General features: G+C 43.2%; 1 protein-coding gene across 3 annotated transcripts in view; it reads left to right on the forward strand.

The window, feature by feature from the left end:
- The window catches only part of plxnc1 (plexin C1), a 176250-nt gene that overhangs the window by 26159 nt on the left and 129387 nt on the right, over positions 1–20704 (forward strand). Inside the window, exon 1 of one of the 3 annotated variants that reach the window (XM_060843028.1) lies at positions 19239–20693. The exons of the other annotated variants lie outside the window; for them this stretch is intronic. Coding sequence (XP_060699011.1) covers positions 19692–20693 — 1002 coding nt within the window. The 5' untranslated portion in view covers positions 19239–19691. Of the gene's footprint in view, positions 1–19238; positions 20694–20704 lie in introns of those variants that run through there. 3 annotated transcript variants of the gene reach the window in all.

Raw genomic sequence — 20704 nt, forward strand, 5'->3', positions numbered from 1 at the left:
TCACACAGAAAGTGGTACGTGTATGGAATGAGCTGCCAGAGGAAGTGGTGGAGGCTGGTGCAATTGCAACATTGAAGAGGCATTTGGATGGTTTTATGAATAGGAAGGGTTTGGAAGGATATGGGCCGGGTGTTGGCAGGTGGGACTAGATTGGGTTGGGATATCTGGTCAGCATGGACAGGTTGGACTGAAGGGACTGTTTCCATTCTGTACATCTCTATGAATCTATGCACAATGTCTAAAGCTTCCACATCCTTCCTATAATGAGGTGACCAGAACTGAATACAATATTCCAAGTGTGGTCTAACCAGGGTTTTATACAGCTGCAGCATAACCTCGTGTCTCTTAAACTCAATCCCCCTGCTAATGAATGCCAACACACTATGCGCTTTCTTAATAACCCTATCAAACTTGGTGGCAACTTTGAGAGATCTATGGACATGGACTCCAAGATTCCTCTGTTCCTCCACAGTGCCAAGACTGCATTTGACTGAGTGTGGCATCAAGGATGCTGCAAAACTGAAATCAATAGGTATCAGGGCACACTCACTGGTTGGGTTGTACCTGGCAGATAGGGAGATGGTTGTGATTGTTTGAGGTTGGTCATCTCAGCTCCAGGACATCTCTGCAGGAGTTCCTCAAGATAGTATCCCACTATTAACATCCAGGAGGGTTACCATTGACCAGAAACTCAAATGGACTCACTGCATTAATACAATGGTTACAAGAACAGGTCAGAAGCTAGGAATATGGAGGCGAGTAACCACCACGCCCCCCACCCCACCACCCCTGCCCCTCCCACACCATCACCACCACCATCACCTCCTGACTCCCCAAAGCCTGGCTACCATCTACAAGGCACAAGTCGGGAGTGTGATGAAATACTCCCCACTTGCCTGGATGAGTGCAGCTCCAACAGTACGCAAGAAGCTTGACACCATCCAGGACTGGCACCACATCCACAAACTTCCACTGCCTCCATAACCAACACTCGGTAGCAGCAGTGTGGATTATCTCCAAGATACACCAAAGAAATTCATCAAAGATCTTTAGACAGCATTATCCAAACCCATGTTCACGTCCATCTCGAAGGACAAGGACAGCAGATACATTGGAATACCATCATCTACAAGTTTGCCTCCGAGCCGCTCACCATCCTGACTTTGAAATACATTGCTGTTCCTTCGTTGTCCCTGGGTAAAAAGCCTGGAATTCCCTCCCTAAAGGCATTGAGGGTCTACCTACAGCACATGGACAGCAGTGGTTCTAGACGTGCTTCCATGCTGTTTAACTCTATGACTAAATCTAACACAGTTCACCTCCACTTTCTCAATGGCAATTAGGGGCAGGCAATAAATGCTGGCCAGCCAGTGATATCCATGTCCCATAGGAAACTAAGTTGTTCCAACTTAACTACTTCTGTTATGTTTTTAAATTGGTCAGAAGATCTGCAGTTTTACCTGTTTCAATAATGGCAAGGTGAAGTTGAATATTGACAGCAAATGGTTACCTTTGTATTTACCTCACTTTTGACAGAGATGCTCAGTCATTTTCAGTGATCTGAGAATTTTTAGTGTGACAGCAAGTGACTCTGTACCACAGATTTCCTGAGAAGAAGTTACAGCAGAACCAGCAGTTATCACCCGTCATGTGATATGTGGGAAGCCAGGTTTCTTAAAAAAAATGTCTCCAATGCCCATTATTTTGATGATCCCTTTTAAAGACACTTGAAGTAAAACAATTTTTCCACATCCTTCAAAACTTACATCACAGAGACATACAGCATGGAAACAGAATCTTCGGATCAACCAGTCCATGCTGACCTTAATCCCAAATTAAATAAGACCCTCTGCTTGTGCCTGGCCCATATCCCTCCAAATATTTCTTAATCATGTACTTATCTAAATGTCTTTTAAATGTTGTAACTGTGCCCGCGTCTACCACTTCCTCGGGAAGTTCGTTCCACACACGAACCACTCTCTGTGCAAAAACATTGCCCCTCATCTCCATTTTAAATCTTTCTCCTTTCACCTTAAAAATATGCTCCCTAGTTTTCAAATCCCCTAACCTCAGGAAAAGATACCTACCATTCATCTTATCTGTACCCCTCATGATTTTATAAATTTCTATAAGAAATAAGATTTTATATATTTCTTTAAGAAATGTTGAACTTAAGGCACTACCCTCAGTGTTGTACTGCTAAGATGTTTATCTTTCAGTACTTCAAATACAGAGTTCCTGTTTTAGCACTCTACTGGATTTCCTTTGCTTTTAAACGGCTTGAGACTATAAAACATGTGGTCAATAGAAACTCAGAGTTTTTCTTCATGTCACATTTTTTCCAGGATTAAAAATGCAACTGATTAAAGCATCATATCACAAGTAATGAAAGCCATGATTTAACATCGCTCAGTCATAGTACTTGTTCATTCTTACTAATTAACAACAAAACCTGATGTTGGGATTCACGCACTCACAACTTCACCTTTTTCAGTGGTGGATCTATTCCTTCAGTCCCAATCACTGATAAGGCTATTTCTGACCACTTTTTTTGATTAATTTACACTCCCCACAGTGTGGAAAGAGGCCATTCTGCCCGTCTGCACCGACCTTCTGAAGAGCAGCCCCCTCCCCAGACCCTACCCTATTCCTGTAACCTCACATGTTCTGTAGCACTATGGGCAATTTTGTATGGCCTATCCACCTAAACAGCACATCTTTGGACTGTGGGAGGAAACCGAGCACCTGGAGGAAACCCACACAGACATGGGGAGAATGTGCAAACTCCATACAATCACCCAATGGAGGAATTAAACCCAGGTCCCTGGCACTGTGAGGCAACAGTGCTAACCACTCAGCCACAAAATCTGATTAAACCCCACTATTTTATCTGTCATACAAAATTACACAGTTCACTCTTCCATCCAAAGTATTTAACTGCAGTGTTTAGTGCTAATTTGCTCAAACGTTTGGACTTAACCTTTGCTTAAAATAAGAGGCAATGGGACAAATCTGCTTCTGAAATCCCCAAATTGCCTGGGAAGATTCACCCATGGTGACCAATCAGAGAAAGGTCATCCCTCATGAGTAGAACGGAATGAAATTGTTGTAGAGTTGCTCCACCAATTGCACGAAGCTTCTCCCCTACCGTACTGATCAGTTTATGAGTAAAACAATCAATAATAAATGTGGGAGAGAAATAAACTGGACTGGAGGAGCAGTAAGGGAGTCCTTCTGGGAGTAGGGATTGAAGACCAGGGTCTAAGAGTCAACAGCTGTCTTGTCAATAACTAGTTATAGAGTCATAGAGATGTACAGCATGGAAACAGACCCTTCGGTCCAACCCGTCCATGCCGACCAGATATCCCAATCCAATCTAGTCCTACCTGCCAGCACCTCCAAAATCCTCCTATTCATATATCCATCCAGATGCTTTTTAAATGTTGCAATTGTACGAGCCTTCTCCACTTCCAGAAGGGAGGAGAATGGGGTTGAGAAACACATCAACCACAATTGAATGGCAGAGTAGACCTGATGGGTTGAATGGCCTAATTCCTACATCTTCTACATCTTATAGCCTTTTTTAAAAATAAATATTTTTACTGAAGAAGAAGATTTTAGGTTTTTTACAAAATTACAAAACCAGTACAAAATAATATGGCAACTTTATAATACAATAGCAATTATAGAAAACAAACTACTACTCTACTCCACCTATAAAAACTACAATTCAATAAATAACCAAGAAGAAAGAAGAAAAATAAATAAGCAGATGAAATAAAATTAAACCAAGTTATAACAAGGTAACTTAAATGATATTCAATTAAATTACTGCACCCAGCACAATCTCATCACAGCTCCTCACCACTGGGAGCAATAGTAAGTAGAGCTGTACTTGTTTGGGATCATCCTCCCAGAGGCCCCCAAACTGACAGACACAGGCATCGTGGCTAAACTAAGACCCTTGAATAATATAGCGGATATATCAACATCAATATAATTCAATTCGGGCCACCATATTCTGTAAAACAATTCTGTTTTCTGGTGTACCATACTCGTAAGGAAGTCCAGGGGGTTGTGTTCCATGACTATCCCGTGCCAACTCGAGGGTCCTGGGGCATTCTCCAACAGCCAGCTCATTAGAATGTTATTCCTCGGGCAAAAAGAAAGAATATTAAACAAGTTCTTCCCATGCGCATCCAGGGAGGGAAGATTTGGGAAACCCAAAAGGGGGGGTTACCGGATCCAACCTAACCTCAGTTCCCAAGGTCTTTACCAAAGCACTCGCTAAGTCATCCCAATCTTGTGGCATGACCACAAGCAGTGAGTAAGAGTACCAACCTTCATTTTGCACTTGGGGCACACTGGGGACATTCCTGTCTTAAACTTCACAAGCTGTTCTGGTGCCAGGTGAACCCTATGAAGTACCTTCAGTTGAATAGCCAGAGTCCTATTACAAATAGAGACCTTCCTAACATTTTCCCAGATATCCTCCCACATCTCTGAGGAGATTTCCACCCCTAATTCTTGAGTCCAGGTTTTATGTAGCTGTTCAATGTCCTTCAAAACATTACTACCTAACAAGTGATAGAGAGTGCTAACCAAGAGGGTGCCTGTAGATCGGAGCACTCTCCTCTCCATGTCCGATTTGTAGAGGTTAACCATCAATATAGTCTTTTTTTTGTAGAGTCTCTAACCTGAGAGTAACAAAAGAGATCCTTCCTAGTTAGCTTGAACTTCTGACTCATCTGTTCTAGGGACATCATCACCTTCCCATCGAATGGACTTCCAGAGGTTAAAGCCAGAGTCCATCGAACCCAGCTGGAATCCCGACATTCCCACTATGAGAGTGAAAAGGGGAGATTTTTGTAAATTGCCCTCACCCTGCTGCATCATTCTCCATGCTTTAACTATGTTTAGGACAATCAGGTTTTTACAGTGATCCATAACAGTTCTTATCTTGCCCATAAATAACAAATTAATAAGGGGGTATTTTATCTGGGGGGCCTTAATGTCTAGCCAAATTGATTGCGGATTGTGACAAGCCCATTCAGACACATAGGATAACAATGAACTCAATTGGTACTTCGTAAAGTCCAGAAAATCGAGAACGCCCCCCCCCCCCGCCGTTGCAGAAACTGCAATTTATCCAACTTAATAAGAGGCCACCTATGATGCCAAGTCAAAGATCCAAGCCAGTTGTAAAGCCTGCACAGCGTTGGCCTTGGCAAAATCAAAGGGAGCATTCTCTTGGGATATAATAAGCGAGGAAGAACATTCATCTTAACCAGAGTTATCCTGCCCAACCAAGATATCGGAAGATCTTCCCAGCGCCGAAGGTCCTGCCTGACTTTCTAGCAGCTGCTCATAATTGGCTTTATATAATGAATCAAAAACTGGGGGGATAAAAATGCCTAACTACAGAAAACCCCCCTGTGACCACCGGAAGGGGAAACGGGTTCCATCCCCAAAGTTGGATATACTAGTGAGACCCCTCACAGACATGGCCTCTGATTTCAACAAATAAATGTTATACCCTGAAAACAAACCAAATAGATTAATCACTTGTATTAAGTGGGGCACAGATGTCATTGGATTGTTTAAAAAGAGAAGGACATTATCCGCATAGAGGATAATTTTATGCCACCTGACTCTACCTCCAGGGCAGTTATATTGGGTTCCGTCCGAATAGCTTCTGCCAGCAGCTCGATTACCAATGTGGCAAGAGAGGGCATCCTTGACAGCAGCATCTGCTGACACGAAAACTATCTGACCCTATACCATTAGTGAGCATCGCTGCTTTCGGATCACTATACAGCACTGGCACCCATTTGGCAAAAACCTCTCCAAGACCAAACCGTTTTGTGACATAAAATAGGTACAGCCATTCCACCTGATCAAACGCTTTCTCTGCATCCAGGGAGACTACCAACCCGGTATTGCTCTTTGCTGACATATTTGGACCATACTTAATAGTCTTCTAATATTATTGGTAACCTACAAGCCTTAATAACATCTGTCTGGTCCTCCTTTACAATGAAAGGCAATACCTTTCCAGCCTTAACGCCAGCATTTTCAACAGGATTTTAAAGTCCACGTTCAGTAACGATATGGGCCTGTATGAATTGCAATCTTCTGGGGCTTTTTCTTTCTTAAAGATAAGAGGAATATTTGTTTCTCTCAAAGAGAATGGGAGTCAGCTCTGATTGAATGACTAATTGTACGTATCCAAGAATGGCCTGGCCAGCATGTCATGGAGTCATAGCGATGTACAGTGTGGAAACAGACCCTTTGGTCCAACCGTCCATGCCGATCAGATATCCCAACCCAATCTAGTCCCACCTCCCAGCACCCGGCCCATATCCTTCCAAACCCTTCCTATTCATATACCCATCCAAATGCCTCTTAAATGTTGCAATTGTACCAGCCTCCACCACTTCCTCTGGCAGCTAATTCCACACATGTACCACCCTTTCGTGAAAAAGTTGCCCCTTATGTCTCTTTTATACCTTTTCCCTCTCACCCGAAACCTATGCCCTCTAGTTCTGGACTTCCCTGACCCCAGGGAAAAGACTTTGCCTATTTATCCTATCCATGCCCCTCATAATTTTGTAAACCTCTATAACGTCACCCTTGAGCCTTCGATGCTCCAGGGAAAACAGCCCCAGCCTGTTCAGCCTCTCCCTGTAGCTCAGATCCTCCAATGCTGACAACATCCTTGTAAACCTTTTCTGAACCCTTTCACGTTTCACAACATCTTTCCAATAGGAAGGAGACCAGAATTACACACAATATTCCAACAGTGGCCTAACCAATGTCCTGTACAGCTGCAACATGACCTCCCAATTCCTGTACTCAATACTCTGACCAATAAAGGAAAGCATACCAAATGCCTTCTTCACTATCCTATCTACCTGTGACTCCACTTTCAAGGAGCTATGAACCTGCACTCCAAGGTCTCTTTGTTCAGCAACACTCCCTAGGACCTTACCATTAGATGTATAAGTCCTGCTAAGATTTGGTTTCCCAAAATTCAGCATCTCACCTTTATCTGAATTAAACTCCATCTGCCACTTCTCAGCCCATTGGCCCACCTGGTCAAGATCCTATTGTAATCTGAGGTAACCCTCTTCGCTGTCCACTACACCTCCAATTTTGGTGTCATCTGCAAACTTACTAACTGTACCTCTTATGCTCACATCCAAATCATTTATGTAAATGACAAAAAAGTAGAGCACTCAGCACCGATCCTTGTGGCACTCCACAGGTCACAGGCCTCCAGTCTGAAAAACAACCCTCCACCACCACCCTCTGTCTTCTATCTTTGAGCCAGTTCTGTATCTAAATGGCTAGTTCTCCCTGTATTCCATGAGATCTAACCTTGCTAATCAGTCTCCCATGGGGAACCTTGTCGAACGTCTTACTGAAGTCCATATAGATCACATCTTCTACTCTGCCCTCATCAATCTTCTTTGTTACTTCTTCAAAATATTCAATCAACTTTATGAGACATGATTTCCCACGCACAAAGTTATGTTGACTATCCCGAATCAGTCCTTGCCTTTCGAAATACTTGCATATTCTGTCCCTCAGGATTCCCTCCAACAACTTGCCCACCGCTGAGGTCAGGCTCACCGGTCTGTAGTTCCCTGGCTTGTCTTTACTGCCCTTCTTAAACAGTGACACCACATTTGCCAACCTCTAGTCTTCCGGCACCTCACCTGTGACTATCGATGATACAAATATTTCAGCAAGAGGCCCAGCAATCACTTCTCTATACTCCCACAGAGTTCTCAGGTACACCTGATCAGGTCCTGGGGATTTATCCACTTTTAACCATTTCAAGACATCCAGCACTTCCTCCTCTATAATCTGGACATTTTGCAAGATGTCACCATCTATTTCCCTACAGTCTATATCTTCCATATCCTTTTTGTCTATAAACTCTTTATAAAACTCACTCTGAAATCCATCTGATCCAGGCACTTTATCACTCTGGAGCAGTCTCACTGCCTCCTGTACTTCCTGAATTGTCAGTGGGGCACTCAAAAAGGACGCCTGCTCTGAGGTTGCACCTGAAAGGTCCAAGGTCTTACAAAAAGACTCCATCTTCATCATTCTATCCTCACAGCTCAAACTAAAAATGCTGCATTAATCTTTTTGGCATTGCAAGTAAGAGTACCAGCACTCTCTGTGATGGATGTAATGGATTGGGTGGGGAGGGGGCATTCTTCTTTCTGGCCAAGTACTCTAATATCTATCTGGTTTATCACCGTACTCAAATAATCTCTGTTTCGCAAAAGAGATTTCCCTCTTTGCTGTCTGGGTGAGTGCAGGATTCAAAGTAGCCCTCATGGCTGTAATCCGCAGTAATTTAGTTATGGGCAGCCTGTCAAAGTATGCTAACTCAGCTGCGTTCAGGTGAGCCTCAAGCAAACGTTGCTGTTCTCCCCTCTGTCATTTCTGAGTCGCAGAGTAAGAAATAATCAAACCCTGTGCATAGGCCTCGGCAGTCTCCCACAGCACCAATGGGTTGCTAGCCGCAACAATAACAGTAACAATAACCGCAATGAGGGATAAAGTATACCAGAAGAAATATTGGGTACTTATAATAAAGGGATGGCAAAATCATAGGTGACTTTAATCTACATACAACCTAGAATCATCAGATTGACAATACAGTAGAACACAGATGCTAGACCAGGTATATATGACAGTTTACTTCCCGAAGAATATTAGTGAACCAGATGGGTTTTCCCAACAATTGGCAATGGATTCATGGTCATTATTAGACTCTTAATTCCAGATTTTTATTGAACTCAAATTCTACCACCGGCTTTGGTAGGCTTTGATTACAGGTCCCTAGAATGTTACCTGGGTCTCTGGACTAATAGTTCAGTGATAGTATCACTCTGTCCCTATTCCTGTATCATGTTTGATGGGAGAAAGATTGGGTATAAGACTGGTATTATAAACCTACATAATGATAACCAGTAGGCATGAAAGCTGGGCTAGCTAAAGTGAACTAGCATATCGGCTAAGGGATAGATCAATGGACACACAGTGGCAGATATTTGAGAGGATATTTCAGAATGATCAGAATATCTATATTTCTGCTATAAAGAAAAATTCTAAAAGGAACACTCTCAATCTATGGTTATCTGAAGAGTTAGGGAAAACATCACAGTTTAGGAAAAAGCATACCAATGCACAAAGATGAATGGAACTTCGACAATCGTTCAGAATATGAAGAACAACAGTAAATGATGATAAGGTTAATTGGGAGCAAGAAAGCAAGCTAGTTAGGGATATAAAAAATGGAAAGTAATAGATATTTTTAACAGGTATTTAAAAAGTAAAAGATTAAGAAAAGTGATTGTTGGTCCTAAATCAGAACAAGGAATTAATAATAGATTACATGGAAACGGCGGAGGAAATGAACAAATACTTTACTTCGAACTACAGAATTGTTACAGTAATAGCTTACATTAGGAAGGAAGTGAATGAGGAACATCAGAATATCACAATCACAAGGGAAGCATAATAAGCAAACTTATAGCAATGGTCTATCAAATCTCCAAGTTAAGATAGATTTCATCCTCAGGTTCCAAAAGAGGTAGCTAATGAGGTAGTAAATATTTCAGTATCAGTTTTCCAAAATTCCCGAGATTTAGGAAAGGTTCCATTGGACTGGAAAGCAGCAAATATAACATCTCTAGTCAAAAAGGGAGGGAGGCTGAAAACAGGAAACTACAGGTCAGTTCGGTTGATGTCTGTGTGGGGAGGTGTTAGCATCAATCTTAAATTATAGATCATTTTTATCAGCACATATTGAAAAACTCAAGGCCATCAGAAAGAATCAGCATGGTTTCTTCAAAGGGTAATCATGTTTAACCAATTTGTTAAAGTTCTTTGAAGAAGTGACATGTGTTGTGGATAATGAGGAGCTCTGTACACAACACTGTACTAGGATTTCCAGAATGCATCTGATAAGTTGTCACATCAAAAGCTATTGCAGAAAATAAAAGCTCATAGCGAATAATATATTAACTTGATTAAAATCTGATTGAAGATTTGCAGCTCGGGTATCCATTGTTGTGGTTCTGCTCGCCGAGCTGGAAGTTTTTGCTGCAAACGTTTCGTTCCCTGGCTAGGGAACATCATCAGTGCTGTTGGAGCCTCGTGTGAAGCGCTGCTTTGATGTTTCTTCCGGTATTTATATTGGTTTGTTCTTGCCGCTTCCGGGTGTCAGTTTCAGCTGCAGTGATTTGTATGTGGGGTCCAGGTCGATGTGTCTGTTGATGGATGTTCTTGCCGTTTCCGGGTGTCAGTTTCAGCTGTAGTGGTTTGTATATGGTGTCCAGGTCAATGTGTCTGTTGATGGAGTTTGGGGATGAATGCCATGCTTCTAGGAATTCTCTGGCTGTTCTCTGTCTGGCTTGTCCTATGATAGTGGTGTTTTCCCAGTCAAATTCATGTTGCTGGTTGTCTGAGTGTATGGCTACTAGAGATAGCTGGTCGTGTCGTTTTGTGGCTAGCTGATGTTCATGGATGCGGATTGTTAGCTGTCTTCCTGTTTGTCCTATATAGTGTTTTGTGCAGTCCTTGCATGGTATTTTGTAGACTACGTTAGTTTGGCTCATGCTGGGTATTGGGTCCTTTGTTCTAGTGAGTTGTTGTCTGAGCGTGGATGTTGGCTTGTGTGCTGTTATGAGTCCTAAGGGTCGCAGTAGTCTGGCTGTCAGTTCTGAGACGCTCCTGACGTATGGTAGAGTGGCTAATCCTTTTGGTTGTGGCATGTCCTCGTTCCTCGGTCTATCTCTTAGGCATCTGGTGATAAAGTTGCGTGGGTATCCGTTTTTGGCGAATACCTTGTATAGATGTTCCTCTTCCTCTTTTCGCAGTTCTGGTGTACTGCAGTGTGTTGTGGCCCTTTTGAATAGTGTCCTGATGCAGCTTCGTTTGTGTGTGTTGGGGTGGTTACTTTCATAGTTTAAGACTTGGTCTGTGTGTGTTGGTTTCCTGTGTACCCTTGTGGTGAATTCTCCGTTGGGTGTTCTCTCTACTAACACGTCTAGGAATGAGAGTTGGCTATCCTTTTCCTCTTCTCGTGTGAATCGGATTCCTGTGAGTGTGGCGTTGATGATTCGGTGTGTTTTTTCTATATCTGTGTTTTTGATGATTACAAAGGTGTCATCAACATATCTGATCCAGAGTTTGGGTTGGATTTGTGGTATGGCTGTATGTTCTAACCTTTGCATAACTGCCTCTGCTATGAGTCCCGAGATTGGTGATCCCATGGGTGTTCCGTTGATTTGTTCGTATATCTGATTGTTGAATGTAAAGTGTGTGGTGAGGCACAGGTCCAGTAGTTTAAGTATGCCGTCTTTGTTGATAGGTTCGGCCTCCTGTGTTCTGTTATGGATGTCCAGTAGGTTGGCTATTGTTTCTCTGGCTAGGGTTTTGTCAATTGAAGTGAACAGTGCCGTCACGTCGAATGATACCATGGTTTCTTCTTTGTCTATGTGTGTATTCCTGATGACGTCCAAGAATTCCTGTGTTGATTGTATGGAGTGTTTGGATCCACTGACTAGGTGTTTCAGTTTTTGTTGTAGTTCTTTGGCCAGTTTGTATGCTGGTGTCCCTGGTAGTGATACTATGGGTCTGAGTGGGATGTCTGGTTTGTGGATGTCATTTTTCAGTGCTTTCAGTGCTTCCCTCTCCTTGGTGTTGAGGTTATGTGTTTGTCATTTTCTTATCATCATGGGTACTACCGTTTGTCTCACTGTTTGTTGTGTCTCTTCTGTCAGTCCAAATGACAAAAACATAATCATACTACCGGCAGATAAAGGCAGAATGACGGTCATCCTAGATAAATCAGACTACATCAGTAAAGCACAACAACTACTCGCAGACACCAACACCTACCAAATGAAGGATTCCGACCCCACACCACAACTCACCAATAGAATAAACAACACACTAAGGAATCTACAAAAAAACGGACAGATAACCAAAGCAGACCAGCAAAGAATGAAACCTGAAAGCAACAACACCCCCAGATTCTATGGACTACCCAAAGGACCCAATACCCAGCATGAGCCAAACTAACGTAGTCTACAAAATACCATGCAAGGACTGTACAAAACACTATATAGGACAAACAGGAAGACAGCTAACAATCCGCATCCATGAACATCAGCTAGCCACAAAACGACACGACCAGCTATCTCTAGTAGCCATACACTCAGACAACCAGCAACATGAATTTGACTGGGAAAACACCACTATCATAGGACAAGCCAGACAGAGAACAGCCAGAGAATTCCTAGAAGCATGGCATTCATCCCCAAACTCCATCAACAGACACATTGACCTGGACACCATATACAAACCACTACAGCTGAAACTGACACCCGGAAACGGCAAGAACATCCATCAACAGACACATCGACCTGGACCCCACATACAAATCACTGCAGCTGAAACTGACACCCGGAAGCGGCAAGAACAAACCAATATAAATACCGGAAGAAACATCAAAGCAGCGCTTCACACGAGGCTCCAACAGCACTGATGATGTTCCCTAGCCAGGGAACGAAACGTTTGCAGCAAAAACTTCCAGCTCGGCGAGCAGAACCACAACAATTAACTTGATTAGAAGATTGGCTGGCAGACAAAAAACAGAGAGTGAGCATAAACTAGTCTTTGATTGGCAGGATGTGATATGTGGAGTTGTGCAGGGATCTGTGCTGGGCTTTTGCTTTATAAAATTCATATAACTGACTGAGATGTGGGAAGTGAAGGAATGAAAGGTAAATTCACAGGCAACTGCAAGATGGGTGGAAATTGTGTTGGAATTGGTTGACAGGTTTGGTTAGGTTGAATCAGTGTGCTAAAATCTGGCAGATGGAATATGTGAAGTTCATAGAATCCCTCGGTGTGGAAACAGGCCTTTTGGCCCAACAAATCTACACTGACCCTCCAATGAGTATCCCATCCAAAATTCGGGCGGCACGGTGGCACAGTGGTTAGCACTGCTGCCTCACAGCACCTGAGACCCGGGTTCAATTCCCGACTCAGGTGACTGACTGTGTGGAGTTTGCACGTTCTCCCCGTGTCTGCGTGGGTTTCCTCCGGGTGCTCCGGTTTCCTCCCACAGTCCAAAGACGTGCGGGTCAGGTGAATTGGCCATGCTAAATTGCCCGTAGTGTTAGGTAAAGGGTAAATGTAGGGGTATGGGTGGGTTTCGCTTCGGCGGGTCGGTGTGGACTTGTTGGGCCGAAGGGCCTGTTTCCACACTGTAAGTCTAATCTAAAAAAAAAACCATTTCTTTACATTTATCCCTGACTAATGCACGTAACCTACACATCCCTGAACACTATGGGCAATTTAACATTTAAACCTGCACATCTTTGGATTGTGGGAGGAAACTGGAGCATCCGGAGGAAACCCACGCAGACACAGGGAGAATGTGCAAACTCCACACAGACAGTGGCTCAAGGCTGGAATCAAACCTGAGTCCCGGGGGGTTTGAGGCACCAGTTGTTAACCAAGAGCCACCATGACCAAGTTGTTCACTTCATCAGGAAGAATGTAAAATTCAGACGATTACTTAAACAGAGAATGATTAAATAATCATGTGAATGACAGAGAATGACTACAGAACTCCGAGATGCAGAGGGCTTTAGATGTTCTCTTGTGTGATTCACAAAAAGTCAGAATGCAGGTTCAGCACAGGATCAGCAAAGCATATGGGATGCTGTTTAACACAAAAGTTAGGATGTTATTGAACATATATAGGGGAAGAGATGGCCTAGTGATATTATTGCTGGACTGTTAATCCAGAAGCCTAAGTAATGTTCTGGGGACCTGGGTTTGAATCCTGTCATGGCAGAGTATAAATTAAACTTTTTAAAAAACTGGAGTTAAGAGTTTGATGTTGGCCATGATTCCAATATCCATTGTTGGAAAAACCCATATGGTTCACTTATATCCCTTAGGGAAAGAAATCTGCCATCTTTATCTGGTCCAGCCTATATGTGACTCTAGACTCACAGCAATGTGCCTGATTCTGAACTGCCCTCAGGGCAATTAGGGATGGGCAATAAACACTGGCCTAGCCAGTGACAACCTCATCTCATGTATGAATTAAAAAAACAAAAGTAGCAATATTATGCTAGAGTTATACTGGGCTTTGTTGAATAGTGTATAGTTTTGCTCTTATTTAAGGAAAGCTGTGAATGTATTGGAGGCAGTTTACAGGAGGTTTATTAGATCGATACCTGAAATAAGCGGGTTGTTATAGAGATAAGGTTGGGCTTGTTTGCCATTGGAGAGTGAGAAGTGACCTGTTTGAGGTGTCTAAATTCCTGAATGGTCTTGACAAGGTGGCTGAGGAATGGATGTTTCCTCTTGTGGGTCAGTCCAGAATTAGGGGAAACTGTTTAAAAAGTTAGATCAGAGATGAGGTGCTTTATTTTTATTTCTCTAAGAGCTTTGCGACTGGAAATAGGGTCAGTGAATATTCTTGTAAATAGAGGTGGATGAATTTTTGTTAAGCAAGGAAATTAAAGATTGTTGGGCTGAGATGGACGATGGCCTTCAAAACACAAACAGATTAGTTATGAACTTATTGAATGATCTACTTCTATTCTTGTTTCATATGTTCACATGTTTGCTGATGATACAGTTAGTTGGAAAAGTAAAGCTGATAAGATGATGCAAAGGAGCTGCAAAAAGGATTTTGATAGGTTAAATGAGTGGGCAGCAGGATAGCAGTTAGAATATGATATAGGGAGCTGTGAAAAAAGGGTATATTTTTGAAATGAGAAATACTAATAATCTGAGGGAAGAGAATGCAAATTATAGGAAATCAAAATGCAAACAATTCAGAAATTAAACAGGACATAAGATTTTATTACATGTGGATTGCAGTATTAAAGAAGTCTTACTGTAATTATATAGATCCTTCATGAGTGCAGATCTGGGGTATAGTGCAGAGCTTGGGTGAAATTAAGCAGGTTAAGTTTATATTCCTTAAGAGTAAAAATAAAAAGTGATCCCATGAAATATATAAAATATTTGAGGAGTGTTACTGGGAAAATATTTTACCTGTTTTTGGAATCCGGAGATAGGGATCAGTCTGAGAAAGGAGTTGTTATAGATTTAGGATTGACATGAGAACAAACTTCTTCACTTAAGGTATGAATCTTTGGAAATAAAATCAAATCCTTATGGCATTAATATTATAATGCGGGATATCCTGAAAAATTTTAAACTCCTGCAAAAACACTCTATAAATGTGCTATCTTTCAGGGGGAAAGGGTCCATGCGCCAGTGCCAGGAACCTGCCCCATCACCTCTGGCCTTGACCTACATAGACACTGCCATATGATCAGAAACGGCTATATTCCCTATTCTGCAGGACAGTATCGAGTTCAAGAAGGCCGATGGGACAAAAAACATGTCTATTCTGGTATAGCACTTATGTGGATTAGAAAAAAAGGTAAAATCCCTACCTTTGGGGTGAAGACATCTTCATACATCCACCAACCCAGCTCCCTGTTCAAGTCCACCAACTGCCAGGATTATGGAGACATACCTGCATGACCCCTAGGCTTCCTGTCCACCTCAGGGTCAATACTACGATTAAAGTATCCCCCTGTAGTTGTATGTCGCACCCTAAAGGCCATCAATCTAGACAGCACATCCGTTACAAATTTAAAGGGATGTACTTGGAGCGCAATATACATTCAGAATCCCATATTCCTATCTATGTGTTAAAGCTTTATGTATTATGAAGCGCCTGGACTTATCCTTAATTTGGCCTAGCATTTGAAACGGGAAGAATCCCACTCATGATGCACCGAGTGAAAATCATAAATGGTTCATATAAGTTTAAAAATGCAACTTGCAAAACTACTAAATCAAGACTTCTAACAACTACTTCTGCAACATAACAGCATAAAACATAACTGAAAGGAGCCTTTGCCCCTTGTCCACAGTGGGTGCTCATACCACCCATTAATCCCATCATGACTCCTACTCGCTTGAGCGATGCCCCGCCTCAGACAACACAAAGTAAGGAAAAAAAAACCAATGTCTTATGACAAGAAAGTTAAAAGTGGACACCCAGCCCATCCCTTCCATGCTGTAATCCTAGGCACTCCTGGTAGAACAACAATAGAAAAATCCTCTCCCTGCTTCCCCCCACCACCCACCCCCCATCCAAACAAAGGATGACAGGAAGGGGAAGAGAGGGGAGAGGGAATAAAAAGGAAAAGAGATAATTATGACCCTGACATATATTAAAAAGAAGACCAAGATCACCCCCCCCCCCCGACAACCAGGTAAACCAGGCAAATTACAGAAAACAAAAAGCAGAATAGAATAATTGTCCATATAATTCAGGCCAATCAGTCTATTTTAGAACATCCAAGAAGTCCTTTGCCATTTCCGGTGAATCAAAGTTGAACACAGACCCTCTGTAGCTGAAACACAGTATAGCTGGGTACCTAATGGAGTACTGGATATTCAGGTCCCTCAGCTGCCTTTTTACCTCATCACAGGCCTTCCTCTTGAGAATCACGACCAAGGAAAAAGCATGATTCGTGTTCCTTTATATACCATAGCCTGGGGATCCTTCCCCAGTGCTCTAGAGGCTTCCAGCTTGTCTCTATAATGCTGGGGTTGCACTAGGACTTGGAGGGGGTGTTGGTCTGATCCGGGCCTGCATACTGCGACCTGGTGAGCCCGCTCGACCCGCACCCAGCCTACCTTAACCTCCAGCCTTAGAAACTGTGGGAGCCATTGCTCTAGAAAGCTGACCAACTGGCTTTCTTCCTCTCGTTTGGGAAGTCCCAGCAACCAGATATTCTTCTGACAACCTTGATTTTCGAGGTTGTTGACCTGTACCTCCAAGGCCAGCACTCGACGATCTAGGGCCTGAACCCGGCCCACTGAGGATTCAGCTGCGGTCTCGGAAGGCGCGGCCTATTGCTCCGACCCCTGACACGCTGCCTGTGACGTCGGATCTTCAGGTCATGCCTCTGCAGCATGACCAAGATCGATTCCAGCCTGGCCCGGGTCTCTTCCATTGACGAGTTGATCTTCTTTCGGAGTTTTGCAAACTCCAAGATATCAGGCTCTGTTCTGCAGGTGAATCCCCTGGGTTGGTCGCGGAGGCCAACGCCGCAGTCATGGGTGTGTCTGTTGCCGCGGGGAGGGTGGGGGTGCGGAAGGGGTTGTCCCTGCCTTATGCGAGCCCCGTACTCCTTTCCCCTTAGTCATTGTTTAAACTGCACCACACTGTTCAGAATTAATGCTGTGAGAAACAGAACTCACTCACAAATCAATCAGCCTGAGGCAAAGCCTTGAAAACAAGAACAATTTATTACAGTCTTGCAAACACTGGACGCTTCTGCAATCAAGCAGAAATGCGCGCGAAAACAACACATTAAAGCATTCTTATTCAGTTTACAAGTTGCGGAATCACGCCTCCCTCTTCCCATCCTATCATAAGCTGATTACCTCACTTGTTAGTTATTTTCTTATCTGGCCATCCTGCTGTCCTTTGTCTGTATTCTTTGTTCCTTGTTTGTTACAGTTCTTTTATCCATTTTCTCTTATCTTACTATAAGCTTTATTGTGAAATGCTCCTGCTATTTCTTTTTGTGGTCAGCTACAACCCTTCATAGTTATTTCCTAACTTAAAAACTATTTTCTTTAAAAGACCCTCTATATTCATTGAAGTCTTAGCCTTAAGTATGCTACATGCTACAAGAATTCCGCGACTGTTTGTATAATGTTCCCCTTCCCTTCCCCCCCCACTACACCCCCCCTCAACCATCTGCAAAAACAACATTTCTAATCTCCCACAATTAAATAGTTCTAAGAGTCAGGAAATAGTTATTCTCAACAAATTGGACAGTGAAGGGAGGGTGAGTGCCCCACATTGGTCTGGGCTCTGATGCAGAGATCAGCAAAGCAGACCTATTGGGTCACCGCCATCTTGAATCCCTGCCCACCCACCCCCCTCCCCCACCACCATGGCCTGTTTTAATATTGAACTGTCTGCTGTCATTCATGTAAGGACGAATGTGTAACCACGAAATGTTAAACCCAGCTCGATTGGTGAGAGAAGTGAATCCTGGGTCAGGAATCTTGACTTTAGAGCTTTCCAACTTGAAAATGATCAGCTTCAGCATGTGAGCAATTGGGACATCCCTGTTAGATGGAGGATGCCAGAATTTTGACTGACAAAAAGAAAATGAAGAGATATTTACCAGTTGGAATAGTGTGCGAAAAAAAGCTTACTATTTTGATGCTATTTTCTTGCAGAGGCAGCCTTGGTGAGTTGCTAAAATACACACTGGAAACCACAATGTGTCAGTACTGGATACTGAATGCTGATATTTATCAACTTCACAGCACTTTAACCGAACCACTCTAATTCTTGTCCTTTGAAGAAGTTGACTGACGTGCAGACACATGTCTAAGGGAAACCATCCAGATTTGCTTGTTTTTCACACAGAACAAATAAATACATGAAAAATAACGTTACTTGGTTCTCTATTGCCAACCCAGCGCCATTCAGGTGCAGCAAGGACTCTCAATGGTTTGTCAGACTGAAACTCTGCATTTTTGGGAAGTAAGGAGTTTAGAGAGAATCAAAAAGGAAAACATTTTCCATAGGCAGAGGGCTTGGTGACCAGATGACACATGCAATAATTGGCAGACGCACCAGACTGATGAGGTTTTTGTAGAATCTTTACAATGTACTCACTGAGTCTGCAATGACCCAGACCCGCTTTCCTGAAATGAGGTTGTTAACCATGGTGAATCCACCTATCCTGCACATCTCTCGACACCATGGGCAATTGAGTAGGGCAAATCCATCTAACCTGAGCATTTTTGGACAGTGGGAGTAAACCCACACAGGCACAGGGAGAATGTGCAAACTCCACACACAAGGTGTGAGGCAGCACTGCTAAGCTTTGTGCCACTGTGCTGCCTCCTTTGTGTGTTGCGGCTTGTGTACTGTCGGAAGGAGACCCTGGAAGCAGACACAGTAACAATTTTCAAAGGGGAATTGGATATACACTTTAAAAGCGATTTGTAACACTTTGGGAAATCAGCAGGGACTGGTTTGATAGCTTCTGCAAAGAGCTGGGGATCGGATTGACTCAGCAGCCAGTGTTAATCTCTCCACCCACATCATTTGAAGCGAATCAGCAGCTTTAAAGTTACATGAACAGAGAGAAGCGAGAATATAAAACCCACTGTCATGTGGAACTGACAGCACTGACAGGGAGGTGCAGGGAGGAGGGCATAGGCAGAAACGACATGAGCGTTGGTGGATGCCTTTTGAGTTGGTGGAGGTAGATAACATTGAGCAGCTGGGCTGAATGGCCATTGCCCTGCTGCTGATTTGTGTAGTTTTGATGCAGTTACTCTTTACGAAAGTAGAAGTGCTTGGAGGAACGAGCAGGAAGCCACGGAAACGGAAAAGGAAGCAAGTGGCACTGTTGAAGTAGGTCTGAAGGCAGGTCCTCACCACACTGGAGAAGCAGAGGGCTTAATCGATGGATGGTCTCTCTTGACACAGTTCGATGCCGACCAGCGTTCTACAGACGTTCTATGCCGACCAGCTCTGTGTGTGTTTCTGTGCATCTTAACTGCCAGGGATTATGTACCCACTGAAGGTTGTGTTTCTTTATCTTCTGCTCTTTAAATCTTTGGTTGCCTTGGCCACTGAGCCCAAGGAGGAATTTCGATTTCAGAAACGCATCAATAACATTGTGGTGAGTACCAATGGCAAGGTCTTCGTAGCCACTGACAACTTCTTGTATCAGCTGAATCAGAGCCTGGTCCAGGAGGTGGCTGATCAGACGGGGCCTCATTATGATGGGCCTTGTGACAAAGCTGATCACTGTTGTGTCAAATGGAAAGAAAAGGACAATGTGAACAAGATCCTGGTTGTGGATGAGAAGCAGGAGATGGTTCTGACCTGTGGGACGCTGAGGCTGGGGGCTTGTGAGGTTAGAGTGCTGCACAATGTCAGCCAGTGTCAAATTGACAAGCTCAATAATGTTGCCCCTGTCTATCCAGAAGCTTCAGCAATTGCCTTTCTAGTAAAAGCCAGTCCAAACGATTACTTGGTGACAGCTGTCACACCTACTGGGATGGCTAGCAAATTTTTTCCACCCTCCTGCAAAGACAACAACAGTTACCATGATGACTTAAGGGATAGTGTTGAAACCATTTTCCTGAGGAATCCTCAAAAGTCCTCATTTTTGAGCTATAATTATAATCAGTATGGTGATGCAGTTGTCAAGCTTGAAGACCAGAATGTGGAGCTCCAGTTCATCCAGGGTTTCCAGTGGCAGGAATATATTTATATTTGGCTTAATACTAACATCTCAGGCCCTGGGATCATCCGCATGGATGTTAAAGACAATAGTGTAGACACTATTAATTCCTTTATTCAAGCCAACCTGCTGTGCCCCCAAGGAAAAAATCAAGCCCTCAGAATCCTGTCTTCTGCCATCTTCAGCATCACTTCCTCCGATACCTTGATGGTCGCAATCCTGTCCAAACAAGGACAGTCTGAGTACAGCCTACTTTGCTTCTACAACCTGACTCACTTAAACACTAATACCGAGGGTCAAAAAAGCTACTTCAAGGTGTTGGTAAGTTTTCT

The sequence above is a fragment of the Hemiscyllium ocellatum genome, chromosome 23 (genome assembly GCF_020745735.1).
Source record: "Hemiscyllium ocellatum isolate sHemOce1 chromosome 23, sHemOce1.pat.X.cur, whole genome shotgun sequence".
Classification (NCBI taxonomy): Eukaryota; Metazoa; Chordata; class Chondrichthyes; order Orectolobiformes; family Hemiscylliidae; genus Hemiscyllium; species Hemiscyllium ocellatum.